The 23147-nt window shown below is 43.2% G+C and overlaps 1 protein-coding gene across 3 annotated transcripts in view; it reads left to right on the top strand.

The window, feature by feature from the left end:
* Positions 1–23147, top strand: part of LOC139761328 (ATP-binding cassette sub-family G member 8) — a 186950-nt gene that overhangs the window by 12394 nt on the left and 151409 nt on the right. For all 3 annotated transcript variants that reach the window (XR_011715500.1, XR_011715501.1, XM_071685394.1), the window contains exons 2-3: positions 20622–20782; positions 22892–23066. Coding sequence is in view for 1 of the 3 variants with exons in the window: in XM_071685394.1 (XP_071541495.1) it covers positions 20623–20782; positions 22892–23066 (335 nt within the window). In the remaining 2 variants the exon portion in view is untranslated. The remainder of the gene's footprint in view (positions 1–20621; positions 20783–22891; positions 23067–23147) is intronic.

Raw genomic sequence — 23147 nt, 5'->3', positions numbered from 1 at the left:
TCTTTTATTTCCACACAAGGGAATCTCTCTCACCCTTTCGTTACGTACTCGATCAAACCACCTGACACGGCATGTTGTCCTTAAACATTTCATATCCAACACATCCATCCCCGTCCGTACAACCCTATCTATTGCCTATGCCTTGAACCATATATAACATTGTTGGAGCTACTATTCCTTCAAACATACATATTTTTGCTCTTCGAGATAACGTTCTTCATCACTCCCAGAACCTTCGCCCCCTCTCTCACCCTGTGACCACTTCCGCCTACATGGTTCTATTCGCTGTTAAGTCCACTCCCGGATATCTAAAACACTTCACTCCCTCCAATTTTTCTCCATTCAGACTTGCATCCCAGCTATCTTGTCCCTCAGTCCTACTGAACCTAATAACCTTACTCTTATTCACATCTACTCTCAACTTTCTCCTTTTACACACTTTTCCAAACTTTTGCCGTTTCTCAATCAAATCAACCACCAGTGCTGTATCATCGGTGAACAATAACCGACTCACTTCCCAGGTTCTTTCATCCACAACAGACTTCATACTTGCCCCTCTCTCCAAAACTCTTGCATTCACCTCCCTAACAACCTGATTCATAGACAAATTATACAATCATGGGAACATCACATGCCTTACATCCTTGGTAAAAAATTTTCACGGCTTTTAGCAACTTACCTCCCACTCCTTATGCTCTTAATACCTTCCGCAAAGTATCTCTATCAACCTTATCATATACCTTCTCCAGATCCATAAATGCTACATACAAATCCATCTGTTTTTCTAAGTATTTTTCACACACATTCTTCAAAACAAACACCTCTTCTGAAACCACACTGCTCCTCCCCAATCTGATGCTCTGTATATGCCTTCACCTCTAGATTAATACCCTCCAATACAATTGCCCAGGAATATTCAACAAACTTATGCCTCTGTAATGTGAACACTCGCCTTTATCCACTTTGCCTTTGTACAATGGCATTATGCATGCGTTCTGCCAATTCTCTGGCATTTCACCATGATCCATCCATATATATATTGAATATCCTCACCAACCATCAACAATACAGTCACCCCCGTTCTTAAAAAATTCTACTACAATACTATCCAAATCCGTCGCCTTACCGGATTTCATATCCCGCAAAGCTTTCACTACCTTTATTCTATTAACCAAATCACTCTCCCTAACCCACTCACTTCGCGCACCACCCTGACAAAAATACCCTATATCTGCCACTCTGTCATCAAACACATTCAACAAACCTTGAAGATATTCAGTCCACTTCATCACTACCTGTTATCAATTCACCCTTGCCACCTTCACTGATGTTCCCATTTTGTTCTCTTGTCTTACGCATATTATTTACTTCCTTCCAAAACGTCCTTTTATTCTCCCGAAAGTTTAATGATACTCTCTAACCCCAACTCTCATTTGCCCTCTTTTTCAACCCTTGCACCGTTCTCTTGACCTCCAGCCGCTTTCTCTTGTATATCTCAGAGTTATATGCACTCCTTCCTTGTAAGTATCGTCCAAACGCCTTTCTTTTCTCTCTCACTAACAACTTTATTTCTTTATCCCACTACTCGCTACCTTTTCCAATCTGCCTACCTCACACCTTTCTCATGCCACACGTATCTTTTACACATGCCATCACTGCATCCCTAAATAAACCCTAGTCCTCACTCACTTCTCCTCACGTCATTTGCTCTCACCTTTTCGCATTTTACACTCATTCTCTCCTGGTACTTCCTCTTACTAGTCTTCTTTCCAAGCTCACTTACTCTCACTCCTCTTCTCTCCAGGTTGGGGACGGGACATTGTTGTTGGTGAGTGTTGCTCCCAGGGTAGTGATGCATGGGAGTGTTGCTCCCAGGGTAGTGATGTATGGGAGTGTTGCTCCCAGGGTAGTGATGTATGGGAGTGTTGCTCCCAGGGTAGTGAGGTATGGGAGTGTTGCTCCCAGGGTAGTGATGTATGGGAGTGTTGCTCCCAGGGTAGTGATGTATGGGAGTGTTGCTCCCAGGGTAGTGATGTATGGGAGTGTTGCTCCCAGGGTAGTGATGTATGGGAGTGTTGCTCCCAGGGTAGTGATGTATGGGAGTGTTGCTCCCAGGGTAGTGATGTATGGGAGTGTTGCTCCCAGGGTAGTGATGTATGGAAGGACTGTGTGAGTGTCCTGGGAGAGACCCATGGTAACTTGCTTAACACTGCATTCTTAATTTCTTGACTGGCAGGAACATATGTGAACAGATGAGCAAAAATATCTTGACTGTGAGGAGTAACCAAGCTGGTAGACGCTCGACTCCCTTTATGAGGATTAGAAAAAGGATTAGGAGGCCACAAGTGTTGACAGTGCTGAAACATAGTGAATTATTATACAAACTGCTCAAACTGCCGTGGATTCAGGTAGTCAAGGAGTACGATATAAGAATTAATCAGCGGGAAGGAGCGCCTGTACTTGACAAGACTCATTATATCTTCCAAGTCAACCCCATGACAGCCCATGACTCTTGTAACCGCACCCGAGGTTACCCACACACTACAAAACCCCGGAAATGTCTCCACCAATCAAATATTATCCGACGCACGACTGTGTTGTGAGGAGAAAGTCTGAGTGATTCACATTGTAAGATTACTACAAACGGGGCTCAGTGTTCACTGGTGGTACAAAACTGGTGGTGCAGGGAGAATTGACTCCAGGTCTTGTGGAAATAATGTTGAAGTGAAAACTGATCTACTAACCAAGTTGGCGGTGGTATGTGCCTGACTATCATGAGTCGTAAACAAGCCTTCTGTTTGTGCCTGACTATCATGAGTCGTAAACAAGCCTTCTGTTTGTGCCTGACTATCATGAGTCGTAAACAAGCCTTCTGTTTGTGCCTGACTATCATGAGTCGTAAACAAGCCTTCTGTTTGTGCCTGACTATCATGAGTCGTAAACAAGCCTTCTGTTTGTGCCTGACTATCATGAGTCGTAAACAAGCCTTCTGTTTGTGCCTGACTATCATGAGTCGTAAACAAGCCTTCTGTTTGTGCCTGACTATCATGAGTCGTAAACAAGCATTCTGTTTGTGTCTTGGGACATCTGAACTTACCCATGTCAGGTGATGGGCAGTCATTAGCCTTTATACCCGCATTAAGTAAATGAGGAATTAAGTCATCTTAGTGTATTAAGGGCCAAAGAGAAAGGTGTACATGGAAGATGGTGACCTTAAGTTATAAATGATTTTGTAGGAAAGTTTGTATCTCATCTTCTACTCAACTTTTAGAGAACAGAGAATAAGTGGGTCCCGATATGATTATTACCAGGTAGTTCACTACTAACACAGGTTATATATGTATTTGATAGACGGTGGATTCCTTATGCTCAGTCGCAGACAGAGGCTGGGTACAGCCTCCACTAAGTGAGTTCCAGGTTCTGTCCCTGTCTGTCGAGACAGAGGACTGGGTGCAGCCTCCACCAGGCGTATCATGGAATTCATGGACTCCCGGCTTGTCCCAGAGTAAACCAAATAGCGTCCTAGCTTCGTCTCTTCGATGTATATCAACTGACTTATATTTCTCTCTTGTGTCTCCCCTGATGATATGATTATTACACGAAAGTGCACTTGGGAACTTATCGTGTTTCATTTTATCAGTGGACTCATAGGAATATATGTATATATATTTATATATATATATATATATATATATATATATATATATATATATATATATATATATATATTTATTTATTTATTTTGCTTTGTCGCTGTCTCCCGCGTTAGCGAGGTAGCGCAAGGAAACAGACGAAAGAATGGCCCAACTCACCCACATACACATGTATATACATACACGTCCACACACGCAAATATACATACCTATACATCTTAACGTATACGTATATACACACACACAGACATATACATATATACACATACGAATAAAGTACATATGAACGCGCACCTTCATAGAACATACAGTCCCATAGCCTAGCGGTTAGCATGCCTGCCTCTTGCACAGGGGTCCCGGGTTCGATCCTGGCTGTTGGAGGTTTGTATGATATATACACATGTACATAATTCATACTGTCTGTCTTTATTCATTCCCATCGCCACCCCGCCACACATGAAATAACAACCCCCTCCCCCATCATGTGCGAGAGGTAGCGCTAGAAAAAGACAATAAAGGCTACATTCGTTCACAATCAGTCTCTAGCTTTCATGTATAATGCACCGAAAGCACAGTTCCCTTTCCAAATCCAGACCCCACAAAACTTTCCATGGTTTACCACAGACGCTTCACGTGCCCTGGTTCAATCCATTGACAGCACGTCGACCCCGGTATACCACATCGTTCCAATTCACTCTATTCCTCGCACGCCTTTCGCCCTCCTGCATGTTCAGGCCCCGATCACTCAAAATCTTTTTCACTCCATCTTTCCACCTCCAATTTGGTCTCCCACTTCTCCTAGTTCCCTCCACCTCTGACACATATATCCTCTTGGTCAATCTTTCCTCACTCATTCTCTCCATGTGACCAAACCATTTCAAAACACCCTCTTCTGCTCTCTCAACCACACTCATTTTATTACCACACATCTCTTTTACCCTATTATTACTTACACGATCAAACCACCTCACACCCCATATTGTCCTCAAACGTCTCATTTCCAGCACATCCACCCTCCTTCGCACAACTCTATCTATAGCCCACGCCTCGCAACCATATAACATTGTTGGGACCACTATTCCTTCAAGCATACCCAATTTTGCTTTCCAAGATAACGTTCTCGACTTCCACACATTTTTCAACGCTCCCAGAACTTTCGCCACCTCCCCCACCCTATGATTCACTTCAGCTTCCATGGTTCCATCCGCTGCCAAATCCACTCCCAGATATCTAAAACACTTCACTTCCTTCAGTTTTTCTCCATTCAAACTTACCTCCCAGTTGACTTATCCCTTAACCTTACCGTTCCTAATAACCTTGCTCTTATTCACATTTACTCTCAGCTTTCTTCTTTCACACACTTTACCAAACTCAGTCACCAGCTTCTGCCGTTTCTCACCCGAATCAGCCACCAGCGCTTTATCATCCGCGAACAACAACTGACTCGCTTTCCAAGCTCTCTCATCCACAACAGACTGCATACTTGCCCCTCTTTCCAAAACTCTTGCATTCGTCTCCCTAACAACCCCATCCATAAACAAATAAAACAACCATGGAGACATCACACACCCCTGCCGCAAACCAACATTCACTTAGAACCAATCACTTTCCTCTCTTCCTACATGTACACATGCCTTACACCCTCGATAAAAACTTTTCGCTGCTTCTAACAACTTACCTCCCACACCATATATTCTTAATACCTTCCACAAAGTATCTCTATTGACTCTATCATATACCTTCTCCAGATCCATAAATGCTACATACAAATCCATTTGCTTTTCTAAGGATTTCTCACAAACATTTTTCAAAGCAAACACCCGATCCACACATCCTCTACCACTTCTGAAACCACACTGCTCTTCCCCAATCTGATGCTCTGTACATGCCTTCACCCTCTCAATCAATACCCTCCCATATAATTTACCAGGAATACTCAACAAACTTATATATATATATATATATATATATATATATATATATATATATATATATATATATATATATATATATATATATATATATATATATGAAGAGAATAATAGTTCCCTCTTTCACATTTCCCTATTGAATGTCAATGGTAGTATACTTTTCTCCAAGTCACATACCATTTTCTTTTGTTTCCTGCTGGCAGTTAAACCGGAGGAAGAGGTGGGTTAGTGCGTTTCTTCCTGTTCCACCATCCTGTTTCTAACTCTTTGTGCAGCGCCTTCCTTTACCACCAACACTTATATCACCCATCATCCATCACCCATCGTCCATCACCCATCATCCATCATCCATCCATACTTCCTTCCCATTACCATCCACACAACCACCACCAACACACATATCATCCACAATCCACCACCCATCATCCTTCACCCGCACAGCCACACATGATCATCCACTCACACACCCACAAGGACACCAACACACGTGTTGGTGTCCTTGTATTCTCCGTCTCCCTTGTGTATATACGTACCTGGGCTGAGCCTGTCTTCTCCCCCTTTTGTATATATATATATATATATATATATATATATATATATATATATATATATATATATATATATATATATATACCTGGGCTGAGCCTGTCATACCTTGAACAATAATTCTTCACGTCTTCCTCATCAGTAAATATGATCTGTTTGGTGGGGGAAGGAAGGAGAGAAGAATAAGGTGTACATGTTGTGGTTGTTATAACGCTGGTGAGACATTGTTCACAAGAATCATGATGGAATTGCTTCAAGGTTATGTGTCTGGGAGCGGCCATGGTACGTACAATGAAGGTCCCAGAACACTTGGTCTGGGAACACATATGGTTGTGTTGGGGCAGGATGGTGGTGATGCTGGAGGATGGTAGTGTTGGAGCAGGATGGTGGTGATGCTGGAGGATGGTAGTGTTGGAGCAGGATGGTGGTGATGCTGGAGGATGGTTCAGTTTGTGGTGGGGAAAGAGAATGATATCCCATGGTGTGTATAGCACGTCTGCTGGGAGTGTTATCACCTTGCCCGAGTCTTGTGTGTCTCTGTACACATCGTAAAGGACCTGTTTGACTGGTGATGTCGTGTCACAATATGAGCAGAATCCTGACCACTCCAAGGTTGTATAGATTCTCTCTCTCTCTCTCTCTCTCTCTCTCTCTCTCTCTCTCTCTCTCTCTCTCTCTCTCTCTCTCTCTCTCTCTCTCTCCCTCTCTCTCTCTCTCTTGATGTCGTGATGGTATATTGACTTGTTTGATGTAAGGAACTTGACATTACCAGCGGGATTATTATCAAGAGATAACAAACTTAGTCATCTCATGACTTGTTCACAACACATGAATAACTTTTGCATCAGTATATCTACAGTGTAAACATGACATGTACACTATATAGAGGAAGGATATAAGATTATTACACCTTTGTATGATGGTAATAATGGAAGTATGGTACCAGAGCAGTAGATGAGGAGGAATGTAGTTTGATAATGGAACAGTAGATGATGGTGATGGTAATGGTCATGGTAGAATAGTACTGGACAGCACAGGATGATAGTAGTGCTCATGGTACTATGGTACTGGAATCGTGGGAGCGACAGGTCCACCAGCCTGGTGTAGTCTGGTGGACCTGTGTTGTTCAGCACCTACAGTGGGAGCGACAGGTCCACCAGCCTGGTGTAGGCTGGTGGACCTGTGTTGTTCAGCACCTACAGTGGGAGCGACAGGACCTGCCGCCTGGAGAGGCTGGGTCCTCCTCAGTGTTACCCGTCAGGCGGGTCCTAGGTATTAAAACTGTGCTTCACGGGTGGAGCCTCACCCGTACCTCTAGTAACTCCTGGCACCCGTTACACACACACTCTCTCTCTCTCTCTCTCTCTCTCTCTCTCTCTCTCTCTCTCTCTCTCTCTCTCTCTCTCTCTCTCTCTCTCATGTATCATTACATATCAGGAAAACATGAAATTGTCAGGAGTTTGATAAAGGTGATCGAGAGTGTAACATCATAAACTGGTTTTGTACTGTGTTTACTGTACTATAACTGACTTATGATTCCCCCTTCCCTGGAACATGGAGGTTGTAGATCTGTTATAATATTTGCTTTACTGGTGTCAATACATGAGAATGTGACCTAGCCAGGAGTTATTTTTTCAGATGTTGTCAGGCAAAGAATAGGTTTACCAGTAATTAGCAGATCAGTAAATAATGTTCATATATTGAAGTGAAAAAACATCCATATTGCATATATTTATTAAGTAGCAGAATTGCCTACCGCAATGTAGCAACAATTTACGAGTGAAAACTCCGTAAATTCTCATCAATATTTATCAGTAAACACAAATGACACCCTAAGAAACCTGTGCTATGAACACATTCATCTGTTAACATGTAAGCAAAAACAAACGAACAATAAGATATTCTTCCTAAGACTCGAACCTCCCCTGGTGGCCCGTCCTGGTGCTACTGAAGGTGGCTTCCTGAAGAGGAGGATCTGAACCTCCTCCGGTGGGTGATGTGTTGCTACTATAGATGACTACCAGAAGGGGAGAAGGATCTGAACCTCCTCCGTGGGCACTAGTAACACTGGAGAATTTAGGATCCCAAGACTGTACAACTCTCTCCTCGTATAGGACCCCAGGAGTGTACACCTCCATGACCGTATAGGACCCCAGGAGTGTACACCTCCATGACCGTATAGGACCCCAGGAGTGTACACCTCCATGACCGTGTAGGACCCCAGGAGAGCACACCTCCATGACCGTATAGGACCCCAGGAGTGTACACCTCCATGACCGTGTAGGACCCCAGGAGTGTACACCTCCATGACCGTGTAGGACCCCAGGAGAGCACACCTCCATGACCGTATAGGACCCCAGGAGTGTACACCTCCATGACCGTGTAGGACCCCAGGAGTGTACACCTCCATGACCGTGTAGGGCCCCAGGAGAGCACACCTCCATGACCGTATAGGACCCCAGGAGTGTACACCTCCATGACCGTGTAGGGCCCCAGGAGAGCACACCTCCATGACCGTATAGGACCCCAGGAGTGTACACCTCCATGACCGTGTAGGACCCCAGGAGTGTACACCTCCATGACCGTGTAGGGCCCCAGGAGAGCACACCTCCATGACCGTATAGGACCCCACGAGTGTACACCTCCATAACCGTGTAGGACCCCAGGAGTGTGCACCTCCATAACCGTGTAGGACCCCAGGAGAGCACACCTCCATGACCGTATAGGACCCCAGGAGAGCACACCTCCATGACCGTGTAGGACCCCAGGAGTGTACACCTCCATGACCGTGTAGGGCCCCAGGAGAGCACACCTCCATGACCGTATAGGACCCCAGGAGTGTACACCTCCATGACCGTGTAGGGCCCCAGGAGAGCACACCTCCATGACCGTATAGGACCCCAGGAGTGTACACCTCCATGACCGTGTAGGACCCCAGGAGTGTACACCTCCATGACCGTGTAGGGCCCCAGGAGAGCACACCTCCATGACCGTATAGGACCCCACGAGTGTACACCTCCATAACCGTGTAGGACCCCAGGAGTGTGCACCTCCATAACCGTGTAGGACCCCAGGAGTGTACACCTCCATAACCGTGTAGGACCCCAGGAGTGTACACCTCCATAACCGTGTAGGACCCCAGGAGTGTGCACCTCCATAACCGTGTAGGACCCCAGGAGTGTACAGCTCTGCCTCTCTCAGTGTACCAGTCGGTGGTGTAGGGAGGGCAGGCGACGTGGGAACGCAATGGGTTTTCCCACGCTGCTTGACCCCACCTGACCCCAGCGGTGTTGGTCCAGCCGGTGGTCACATCCTAGGTGGTCACTACCATAACGTAGGATTCCTCCTCATGATACATGATCATGTGTTCTGGCTCTGGCTTGGCACCAGTGATCTTGGCCTCATATGAAGCCACCAGTCTGAGTCTTGGCTCTATTATGAAACTTTCTGGCTCAGTAACGTGTGGTGAGAGAGACGCCTGGCTGGGTAGTGTGTGGCACCTGCCATGCACAACACCAATGGTGCTTGCTGGCATGTAGCATGCTGCTCATGACATAAGAAGTCATCTTCAATAAATCGTCTTATGTTTATTTTCACTGAAAGAAAATTGTTGTTATTGTGTAGCCACAAGTGACAAGTTTGATGCATATGAAGGGAGGGTGTCTTCAAGGATGGATGTGTATATATGTATGTATGTATGATGTGTGTATATGTATGTATGATATGATACATAACGTTACGAAGGCTTCATAAGGCAGGCAGCTTCTTCTGTGCCAGTAAGAACATTTCTCTCCCATGATCCTTACTTGACCAGTAAGTGTGGAGGACACAGGAATGTCACGGTTTCTTACTCTGTCTGCAGGTGGCTGTGGGGGTCACGACAGATGGTCAGGGGATGTTCTCTGCAGGTGGCTGTGGGGGGTCACGACAGATGGTCAGGGGATGTTCTCTGCAGGTGGCTGAGGGGGGTCACGACAGATGGTCAGGGATGTTCTCTGCTGTATTGTCTGATAGATTGTTACATCCAACCACCACATCAATTGTGGTTGGCTAGTGTATCATCATGTATGCCGTACTAGGATGATCGGTGTAAAGCAAAGTTGTTTTTCAGAACAATAAGTCAAATTGTACTTGTAATAAGCATCAGATGATGATTGAAATGAAGAACAGTAAGACTAAGAACAAATGTGCATATCATCATGAACGTATAACATCATGTGTGCATGATTCACAGGCCTGCTACTGCTACTGTTGCTTTCTCACACTAGGATGGTAGCGACGCTGGCGTTGCCTGCAACATGACAACACACACACACTCTGACCTTTCCTAGGCACTCCGGGAGCTTGATGCCAGAGCCAGAGATCTCTGGAAGTTGATAAAGAGAGACACTGGTGTTTCCAGAGACTCCTCGAACTTGAGGACACAGACACAGCATTCCTGGGAACTGTTGATGGTAGAAACTTGAGGACACAGACACAGCATTCCTGGGGACTGTTGATGGTAGAAACTTGAGGACACAGACACAGCATTCCTGGGAACTGTTGATGGTAGAAACTTGAGGACACAGACACAGCATTCCTGGGGACTGTTGATGGTAGAAACTTGGATGTACATCTCAGGATCGTAAAGGAACTGCCATTTTCCTCTTACATGTTCGCTTGCTTGATGAACACTGAAGCCTAGAGGATGGCTGACTGTCTTGTATGAGAGATGATGATGATGGTGATGATGGTGATGGTGATGATGGTGATGATGGTGATGATGATGGTGATGGTGATGATGGTGATGATGGTGATGAAAACCAGGCACCATGAAGCAGGTGCAGCCTGGCTTACGGTCTGCCAGGCAGGTGGCTCCCCCCCCCCCCCCCCACACACACACACACACACACACACAAACCTCAACTACTCTCACTACTTCAACCTTGGCGCTCGAATCATTGTTGCGGCTAATTGACCATCAGACTGTGGCTCTCCACCTGCTGTGGTGGAGGACCAGTGTTGCTCTCCACCTGCTGTGGTGGAGGACCAGTGTTGCTCTCCACCTGCTGTGGTGGAGGACCAGTGTTGCTCTCCACCTGCTGTGGTGGAGGACCAGTGTTGCTCTCCACCTGTTATGGGGTTTTATCCTTGGCATTTGTCCAATTGTTTAACATTTCTAGCATTTTTCAGCGTTGGTAATGCTGTTGGCATGTGTCATCTTGTATCATAATAATGTTGGCATCTGTCAACTGGGGTTATGTTGTTAGCATCTGCCATCAGCAATTATATTGTTTTCATGTGTCAGAAGATGATGCACTGTTGGTACTGATAGTTGGGGTTAGGGTGTTTGCATTTCAGCATATCTTATGTAGTTTGCTTGCCTTACTTAGCAGGGGCTGTTGCATGTGTGACAGGGGCTATGGTTGCCCCTGTCTAGATTACAGATATGAAAGTAGACAAGATCTACAGAATTGGAAGCTCAATAAAGTAAGTAAAATGTGTTTGATTGTTTAACAGGATTACTGAGCAGTATTTCTAACTGGGATTACTAAAGCGGATTACTGAGCTGGATTACTGTGCCGGATTAAACATGTAAACTTTTCACAAATGTTTATGTTTGAGCCAAGGTATAACAAAACTGGAAATGTTTATGTTTGAGCCAAGGTATAACAAAACTGGAAATGTTTATGTTTGAGCCAAGGTATAACAAAATGTTTATGTTTGAGCCAAGGTATAACAAAAATGAAAAAGTTTGCCATGAACAGTTGCAAAGTTATTTTGGCGTGAAACCTGCCGTTCGAGCGGGTTCCGAAACTGGTTTGGAATCTTGAAGAGCATAAAGTAAGTGACTCATCTTTGTATCCAATAATGACATGGAATCCCTAGCAGAAGAAAGTTGTAAAGCAGATCTCTAGTTATACATCGTGGGTGATATACCAGGTGATGAACAGTGAGTGGCAAGAAAACTTACAGTTTGAGAAATGGATGATCAGGTTGGGTCGTGAAAAGGAAGGATCAGCAAATATGATGAAGATGTTGAGAGGAAACAGCACCTGTGAATCAGGGCCTTACTCCATATTGTCAACATTTGCCTATTTACCTAAACTCACTCATTAACAACCCTTAACCATCACAGTTATTTTCATATCACATCGCTCAGAAGTTAGACTGGAAAGAGACTGATGGATGTTGAAGGATGTTTTAAACACTAGATTTACGGAAGCGTGACTCATGCTGACTCAACGCTGAGGTCAAGGACCAACACTGTGTAAATATAATGAACCTTAACTTCACTGTTGGCAGGAGAGCTTCTACATCCTGGTCATTGCCACCCATCCTCTCTCACCCATGTACCGTGTCCTCCTCCATCTTGTTATATACCTGCAGATGAAGTAACCTTGTTACATACCTGCTGGTGAAGTTACCTTGTTACATACCTGCAGGTGAAGTTACCTTGTTACATACCTGCAGGTGAAGTTACCTTGTTACATACCTGCAGGTGAAGTTACCCTGTTACATACCTGCTGGTGAAGTTACCTTGTTACATACCTGCAGGTGAAGTTACCCTATTACATACCTGCTGGTGAAGTTACCTTGTTACATACCTGCAGGTGAAGTTACCCTGTTACATACCTGCTGGTGAAGTTACCTTGTTACATACCTGCAGGTGAAGTTACCCTGTTACATAGCTGCTGGTGAAGTTACCTTGTTACATACCTGAAGGTGAAGTTACTTTGTTACATACCTGCAGGTTAAGTTACCCTGTTACATACCTGCTGGTGAAGTTACCTTGTTACATACCTGCAGGTGAAGTTACCCTGTTACATACCTGCAGGTGAAGTTACCTTGTTACATACCTGCAGGTGAAGTTACCTTCTTATATACCTGCAGGTGAAGTTACCTTGTTACATACCTGCAGGTGAAGTTACCTTGTTACGTACCTGCGGGTGAAGTAACCTCGTTTCTTGTGGCCACTGTCACAATGGTGCGCGTGATCTAGTATATTCATATAACCACGAGGAAAATGAAGGACGATAAGTTCCCAAGTGCACTTTCATGTAATGATCACATCATCAGGGGAGATACGAAATGAAATAGATGACGCAGAATTATACAAGGAAGAGACGTAGACGTAGTTAAGACGCTATTGGTAAACAATTATCTGGTAAAGCTTGTTTACCAATGGCGTCTTGACTACGTCTACGTCTCTTCCTTGTATAGTTCTACGTCATTATCTCATTCTTGTATCTCCCCTGACGATGTGATCATTACACGAAAGTGCATTTAGGAACTTTACCGTCTTTTATTTTCCTGTGGTTATATATATATATATATATATATATATATATATATATATATATATATATATATATATATATATATATATATATATATATTATTTTTTTTTTATTATACTTTGTCGCTGTCTCCCGCGTTTGCGAGGTAGCGCAAGGAAACAGACGAAAGAAATGGCCCAACCCCCCCCCCCACATACACATGTATATACATACGTCCACACACGCAAATATACACTACCTACACAGCTTTCCATGGTTTACCCCAGACGCTTCACATGCCTTGATTCAATCCACTGACAGCACGTCAACCCCGGTATACCACATCGCTCCAATTCACTCTATTCCTTGCCCTCCTTTCACCCTCCTGCATGTTCAGGCCCCGATCACACAAAATCTTTTTCACTCCATCTTTCCACCTCCAATTTGGTCTCCCTCTTCTCGTCGTTCCCTCCACCTCCGACACATATATCCTCTTGGTCAATCTTCCTCACTCATTCTCTCCATGTGCCCAAACCACTTCAATATATATATATATTTACATATATATATATATATATATATATATATATATATATATATATATATATATATATATATATATATATATATATATGCACATAGAACTGAATGCGACAGCCTAGTTAAAGCTACTAATGTTTATATTTATGTTGTCTAATTTTCTGAGTTATCATTCTACCATTAGGTTGCTCCTCAAATACCAGTTGTCAATAGTTATCCATTTATTCTATTCAAGTTAAAGGTAGAATAATACTGAGAGCATTAGGGAATGTAAGAATAAAGAGAAAACCTGCCCACAAGTTACACTATATATGTACACTCAAACATATCATGGTTTGTGAGGAACATTTACAGTAACTTGCTCAAACTGAACTTTATTCTTTTTTATCGTAAACAATATGATTTTCCTATGTAAACAATATAAATACTATCCAAGAATTCCTGAAATTACATCTTAAAGATAATTACTTCAACTTGTACTTTTTATTTTTGTTTGTTTGTATGTTTGTCTACTGTCATTTCAAGTTAGAAATTCGATAGAAACAAAGGATGATTTACCACAGTGGAGTGAATAAGATAAGAACTTCACGAGCTGTGGTAATGAATGACTGATCATCATAAGGCAACATTCACCTTAGCTTTGGTTTCATCCGTTCATTCCCGTCCCGTTTTCTGTTGCAGCTGAGCGAGTGGGTTCACACTGCCTGAACCTTCAACGTTAAGAAAACATGTTGCACCAGCCAACCTTTGGCTGAACAATTGATAAATGAAGTAGTTTACCATGACTCATCTTAACATAGCATGACTCATCTTAACATAGCATGACTCATCTTAACATAGACGTGAAGATCTTAATATGGAAGGTATAGTTCATACTGAACCAAGTTCATACTGATCCAAGTTCATGCTGAACCAAGTTCATACTGATCCAAATTCATACTAATCCAAGTCCGTACTGATCCAAGTTCTTGCTGATCCAAGTCCATACTGATCCAAGTCATATTAATACAAATTGATGCTGATCTAAGTTTATAATGATCCAAGTTGATGCTGATCTAAGTTTATAATGATCCAAGTTGATGCTGATCCAAGTTTATAATGATCCAAGTTGATGCTGATCCAAGGTTATAAGAACCCAAGTTGATGCTGATCCAAGGTTATAATGATCCAAGTTGATGCTGATCCAAGGTTATAATGATCCAAGTTGATGCTGATCCAAGGTTATAATGACCCAAGTTGATGCTGATCCAAGGTTATAATGACCCAAGTTGATGCTGATCCAAGGTTATAATGACCCAAGTTGATGCTGATCCAAGGTTATAATGATCCAAGTTGATGCTGATCCAAGGTTATAATGATCCAAGTTGATGCTGATCCAAGGTTATAATGATCCAAGTTGATGCTGATCCAAGGTTATAATGATCCAAGGCGGTTAGATCTTTTGTTTTTATGATGAATGTGGGAAAGTTGCTGGTCATATAAGGTTAATTGTCATTGTATATCATTAAATGATGAAGGTTCATGTACAGGAGTGCCAGGTCGGACACATGAATGATGAATTGCATGAACAAGTGAAGGAAAGGCCAGAGCCATTTTTCTTGCTGTTTTCTTTGCAGTATACTTGCTTGTGTCCTTGTGTGTCAGTTATCCTACATGTTCATGCACCTCTCTCTCCTACCTGCCACATGGATTTCTGCTCATTTGTTGTCTGCTGCCCATCTGCTTGCATATCTAACTTTTAGTCACCTGCTTACTGCCATTGTACATGCCTGACTGTCTGATTGGTTCTCTCTCTCTCTCTCTCTCTCTCTCTCTCTCTCTCTCTCTCTCTCTCTCTCTCTCTCTCTCTCTCTCTTCCCTGGTCATTTATTATCCGCCTGCTTTTGCCACGTGTTTTATGCCTGCTTGTTACCTTCCTGCTTGAATGCTAGACACACACCTGCTTAATACCAACATGTCTGCTGACTCGTATATCAAATGCCTCTCAGTCTACTGCTCACCTGGCTGGGCTGTTGTGCCCGTGTTCTTAGCGTCATGGTAAGTCCCTGCTGACTTTCCACTCCTTCTGCTTCATGATAATAATTACTGACACCATGGCACTGTGTGGTGATGATAGTGCCATGCGACTACCTGATAATGATGGTCAGGATCAACCTTACAGATAGTGATGGTGATGATGGATGCTGGAGTGTTGATGGATGTGTGTGTGGTTGATGATGGATGCTGGAGTGTTGATGGGTGTGTGTGTGGTTGATGATGGATGCTGGAGTGTTGATGGGTGTGTGTGTGGTTGATGATGGATGCTGGAGTGATGATGGATGTGTGTGTGGTTGATGATGGATGCTGGAGTGTTGATGGGTGTGTGTGTGGTTGATGATGGATGCTGGAGTGTTGATGGATGTGTGTGTGGTTGATGATGGATGCTGAAGTGTTGATGGATGTGTGTGTGGTTGATGATGGATGCTGGAGTGATGATGGATGTGTGTGTGGTTGATGATGGATGCTGGAGTGATGATGGATGTGTGTGTGGTTGATGATGGATGCTGGAGTGATGATGGATGTGTGTGTGGTTGATGATGGATGCTGGAGTGTTCATGGATGTGTGTGTGGTTGATGATGGATGCTGGAGTGTTGATGGAGTTTGTGGGTGATGATGATGATGGTGACATATAGATGTAAGTTTAAACTAGTATTATATGTAATGAGATTAACGTATGAGAGAAAAAGTAAACAGAAGTAAGATCAAGATAATAAATGATGAAAGAGATGAGATTGATACGAAGAAGATGGATGAAATAAAGAAATGTAACTAAGAAGAAAAACGTGAAGAAACGGATATTTAGAAGAATGAAAATACATAAAAGTGAAGAAGTTGAGGGAGAAGAACAGATATGATAATGTGGAAGAAGATGAGATGAAGAACAGATATGTTGATGTGGAAGAAGATGAGATGAAGAACAGATATGTTGATGTGGAAGAAGATGAGAGAGAAGAACAGACATAATATGGAAGGAGATGAGAGAGAAGAACAGATATATTGATATGGAAGAAGAAAGCTTGGTAATAATGAGCAGATACGATGAATGGGAGACTAAGGGGATGAAATGAATAAAACAAACAACAGTGATGAAGCATATAAAGAAACCAGGGAACAAGAGGAATAGGAAGACAATAATAAAGAAAGGAAAAGAAGAAACATAAACAGAGCCAAGACAGGCAGATCCCAGGAGCTGCCGATACAGAAACAGGAAAAAATACATTAGTAGTGATGAGGTAGGCAGGACAGAGGGTTGCCTGCCCAGCCCAGAGACCCATTCAAGCACACTCACCTGGCAGGTTTTTATCCTCACCTCGCCGGCAGCAGTAGGAGGGGGGTACCGTTACCTGAGACAGACCAGCTCTGGTCTAAGCTGACTGTGAATGCCGCACAATATGCAGGTCATGCTCAGAAATGGTGTGTGGTCCATCACTGGAGCACTGACGTTGTACCCTGGTCCATCATTCTGTCCCACGAGGTCAGTGTAGCCCTGGTCCATCATCATGTCCCACGAGCTCAGTGTAGTCCTGATTCATCACAATGTCCCACGAGGTCAGCATAGTCCTGGTTCATCACTATGTCCCTCGAGATTAGTGTAGCCCTGGCCCATCACTATGTCCCAAGAGATCAATATAGCCCTGATCCATCACTATGTCCCACGAGGTCAGTGTAGCCCTGGACCAGCACTATGTCCCACGAGATCAGTTTAACTGGTTCATCAATACTTTCTCGTGCTCAGTGTAACCCTGGTCTGTCAGTATGTCCCAGGTGTTCAGTGTGGCCCTAATACATCACCACGCCCCTGGTGCTCAGTGTAACCCTTCGGATAAAATACGAGTCCAATTTTAGAAGGAAGAGAGGAAGAAAACTATGCAGCATGAACTGTTGGGTTACATATAATGTTTTAATACTTAAGTCTACCAACATTTAGTAGCATGTTTCTGTGACTCTTACAGTATTTTGCGTTTTCTGTTGTCAATGACTGTAAGCAGGAACTTTGCCAGTTTGGAAGGAAGTTTACGAGAATTACTACAAACTTTTGATGGCATGACTGTATACAGTTGTCACTACTGTTGCATCTCAGATGTGTATGTAAATGTCATAGTTATGGGCGAGAAGCTGTAAACTCAAAGGAAAATGTGAATTTTTTAAAGAATGTAATTAGTGTCTCGGGTGATAACCAATGAACAAATAGTGTTGTTTGTATACTTATCACTTAGAGGGTGAGCAGAACTCTTGGGTAAGAAAGTGGTAAACATGTGAATGATGATAGTGTCCAATGATAATGGGTATGATACAGTAATCGTCTCTAATGCTGTTATCAGGTTTTCTGTCTGAAGAATAGTCATGTTATTTACAGCATGTATGTTCAGTGCCGTATTTTGTGAGGCTGAACATTTATGTCTAGAACAGACGAAGGTAATTTGTATATATAGAAAGAAGAACTCTGGGGATGAGAGTGTAGTTTAGTTAGCATAATGGCCTACAAAGATCTTCATGTCGTGTGTAAACACTGACGAACACTTGCCACTGTTTCTTGAATATAATCTATTAATGGAATTTCTTGTGACTGGGTAAATTGATAACTTTACTGAGCAATGGTGAGGTACCACACAGATATTCTGTAACTGGAAGACGATAATACAGGAACAACTTGAACCTGTATTGATGCATGTCATCATGCTGGAGAGATTGTACCAGTTATTACCTGAATAATATCTTGCCAGTTACATTAAGATTTCCCTGATCAACATCTTGCTAATTATATAAAGATTCTTATATATTGTTTACACTTATGGTTTGGTCTACACTGTAGCCCAAGTTAGTCTGATCTGGTCCAGACTGTAACCCAAGTTAGGCTGGTCTGGTTCAGACTGTAACCCAAGTTAGGCTGGTCTGGTTCAGACTGTAACCCAAGTTAGGCTGGTCTGGTTCAGACTGTACCCCAAGTTAGGCTGGTCTGGTTCAGACTGTAACCCAAGTTAGGCTGGTCTGGTCCAGACTGTAACCCAAGTTAGGCTGGTCTGGTTCAGACTGTAACCCAAGTTAGGCTGGTCTGGTTCAGACTGTAACCCAAGTTAGGCTGGTCTGGTTCAGACTGTACCCCAAGTTAGGCTGGTCTGGTTCAGACTGTACCCCAAGTTAGTCTGATCTGGTCCAGACTGTAACCCAAGTTAGGCTGGTCTGGTTCAGACTGTAACCCAAGTTAGGCTGGTCTGGTTCAGACTGTAACCTAAGTTAGGCTGGTCTGGTCCAGACTGTAACCTAAGTTAGGCTGGTCTGGTCCAGACTGTAACCTAAGTTAGGCTGGTCTGGTCCAGACTGTAACCTAAGTTAGGCCTGCGAGATATTGTTCTTTGCAGTGTTGTCGACTGTCCTCAACTGTAAATATCTTTTGTGTCAATACAGAAGTGGACCCAGCCTTTGACACTTACCAAACGAAACAAAATGAAAATTGAAACTGAATAAAGTTGGTCAAGTTCACTAACAGAACAGGTCAAGTACACTACCCACTCATCAGGGTGTAACAGAACAGGTCATGTACACTACCCATTCATCAGGGTGTAACAGAACAGGTCATGTACACTACCCATTCATCAGGGTGTAACAGAACAGGTCATGTACACTACCCATTCATCAGGGTGTAACAGAACAGGTCATGTACACTACCCACTCATCAGGGTGTAACAGAACAGGTCATGTACACTACCCATTCATCAGGGTGTAACAGAACAGGTCATGTACACTACCCATTCATCAGGGTGTAACAGAACAGGTCATGTACACTACCCACTCATCAGGGTGTAACAGAACAGGTCATGTACACTACCCACTCATCAGGGTGTAACAGAACAGGTCATGTACACTACCCATTCATCAGGGTGTAACAGAACAGGTCATGTACACTACCCATTCATCAGGGTGTAACAGAACAGGTCATGTACACTACCCATTCATCAGGGTGTAACAGAACAGGTCATGTACACTACCCATTCATCAGGGTGTAACAGAACAGGTCATGTACACTACCCATTCATCAGGGTGTAACAGAACAGGTCATGTACACTACCCATTCATCAGGGTGTAACAGAACAGGTCATGTACACTACCCACTCATCAGGGTGTAACAGAACAGGTCATGTACACTACCCATTCATCAGGGTGTAACAGAACAGGTCATGTACACTACCCATTCATCAGGGTGTAACAGAACAGGTCATGTACACTACCCACTCATCAGGGTGTAACAGAACAGGTCATGTACACTACCCATTCATCAGGGTGTACTGTTACCGTTGGACACATCTCGGTCTCCTGTTGTGTTAGTGACGTCATGATGGTGATGTCAGAGCATGTTGGTCTTCTGTAGTGTTAGTGACGTCATGATGGTGACGTCAGAGCATGTACTATGTTGGAGGTGAGTGTAGGAGACGGTAGTAACACTAGTGTAGGAGACGGTAGTAACACTAGTGTAGGAGACGGTAGTAACACTAGTGTAGGAGACGGTAGTAACACTAGTGTAGGAGACGGTAGTAACACTAGTGTAGGAGACGGTAGTAACACTAGTGTAGGAGACGGTAGTAACACTAGTGTAGGAGACGGTAGTAACACTAGTGTAGGAGACGGTAGTAACACTGTTGTTCTCCTCCTGCAGGATGAGTGAACTATGGGAGCTGAACACCATGGAACGTCGATACTCTGTCCCGCCCTCCACCATATCAGAACCACGCCCACCGCCACGCCCACAAGGTGCGTACTCTATCCCGCCTTCAACCGTCTTGGAGCCACGCCCACCACCACCAACACGCCCACCAGGTCAGTTCTCCCTCACGTCCTTAATGATCACCAACATACAAGGTTTACAAAGCCACATATGTACTGCCTACTGAATATTGTTACATAACATTTATAATACGGTAATTATAATATTGTTACATAACATTTATAATACGGTAATTATAATATTGTTACATAACATTTATAATACGGTAATTATAATTGTTACATAACATTTATAATACGGTAATTATAATTGTTACATAACATCTATAATACGGTAATTATAATTGTTACATAACGTATATAATACGGTAATTATAATTGTTACATAACATCTATAATACGGTAATTATAATTGTTACATAACGTATATAATACGGTAATTATAATTGTTACATAACATTTATAATACGGTAATTATAATTGTTACATAACATTTATAATACGGTAATTATAATTATTACATAACATTCATAATACGGTAATTATAATATTGTTACATAACATTTACAATACGGCAATTATAATATTGTTACGTTTTAGATATCTGGGAGTGGATCTGGCAGCGGATGGAACCATGGAAGCGGAAGTGGATCATAGGGTGGGGGAGGGGGCGAAAATCCTGGGAGCCTTGAAGAATGTGTGGAAGTCGAGAACATTATCTCGGAAAGCAAAAATGGGTATGTTTGAAGGAATAGTGGTTCCAACAATGTTGTATGGTTGTGAGGCGTGGGCTTTGGATAGAGTTGTGCGCAGGAGGGTGGATGTGCTGGAAATGAGACGTTTGAGGACAGCGTGTGGTGTGAGGTGGTTTGATCGAGTAAGTAACGTAAGGGTAAGAGAGATGTGTGGAAATAAAAAGAGCGTGGTTGAGAGAGCAGAAGAGGGTGTTTTGAAATGGTTTGGGCACATGGAGAGAATGAGTGAGGAAAGATTGACCAAGAGGATATATGTATCGGAGGTGGAGGAAACGAGGAGAAGTGTGAGACCAAATTGGAGGTGGAAAGATGGAGTGAAAAAGATTTTGAGTGATCGGGGCCTGAACATGCAGGAGGGTGAAAGGCGGGCAAGGAATAGAGTGAATTGGATCGATGTGGTATACCGGGGTTGACGTGCTGTCAGTGGATTGAATCAGGGCATGTGAAGCGTCTGGGGTAAACCATGGAAAGTTGTGTGGGGCCTGGATGTGGAAAGGGAGCTGTGGTTTCGGGCATTATTGCATGACAGCTAGAGACTGAGTGTGAACGAATGGGGCCTTTGTTGTCTTTTCCTAGCACTACCTCGCACACATGAGGGGGGAGGGGGATGTTATTCCATGTGTGGCGAGGTGGCGATGGGAATGAATAAAGGCAGACAGTGTGAATTGTGTGCATGGGTATATATGTATGTGTCTGTGTGTGTATATATCTGTGTACATTGAGATGTATAGGTATGTATATTTGAGTGTGTGGACGTGTATGTATATACATGTGTATGGGGGTGGGTTGGGCCATTTCTTTCGTCTGTTTCCTTGCGCTACCTCGCAAACGCGGGAGACAGCGACAATGCAAAATAAATATAAATAAGTATAACATTTATAATACGGTGATTATAATATTGTTACATAACTTTTATAATACGGTAATTATAATTGCTACATAACTTTTATAATACGGTAATTATAATTGTTACATAACATTCATAATACGGTAATTTGTTACATAACATTTATAATACGGCAATTATGATATTGTTACTTATGATATTGTTACTTATAACATTGTTACATAACTTTCATAGCACGGTAATTATAATATTGTTACTTATGATACGGTAATTATCATATTGTGTTTGCTGTCTTTTCATATCATCTGCCTCATATTTGAGATGCTGACTCTCACCTCACACACACGTTTTCTCCAACCTACCTATAACACTCGAACTCTCTCATGATGCACGTACTTTGTTTATCTTAACACTAGATTATTCTGCGGAGAGCGATACGCGCTGCTCCTGTCCGTATAATGACAGAATCTCCTCATAGGTAGGTAGGTAGGTAGGTAGGTAGGTAGATAGGTAGGTAGGTAGGAATGTAGGTAGGTAGGTAGGTAGGTAAGTCGTGTGTCCATACCTAACCTAACACTGCCATTCTCTGTGCCTCACAAGGGAGATCGTCACTGTCCACCACCAACGATGACCTACACGCCTGGTCCATCTACCGTCAGAACCTCAACTCAGACTTCACGGACTCTGCGCTCGGCTCACAGGAGAAGGCCCCTCTACCCTACGGCAACTTCCAGCTGAGAGAGTCCACAGTCCACTCGATCCTCAACAACCCCAGGTGAGGTCCACTTGGGAGTCCACAGTCCACTCTATCCTCAACAACCCCAGGTGAGGTCCACTTGGGAGTCCACAGTCCATT

Source organism: Panulirus ornatus, chromosome 40 (assembly GCF_036320965.1).
Source record: "Panulirus ornatus isolate Po-2019 chromosome 40, ASM3632096v1, whole genome shotgun sequence".
Lineage (NCBI taxonomy): Eukaryota > Metazoa > Arthropoda > Malacostraca > Decapoda > Palinuridae > Panulirus > Panulirus ornatus.
The sequence above is the reverse complement of the archived record's forward strand: the minus strand, read 5'-3'. Positions and strand labels throughout refer to the sequence as shown.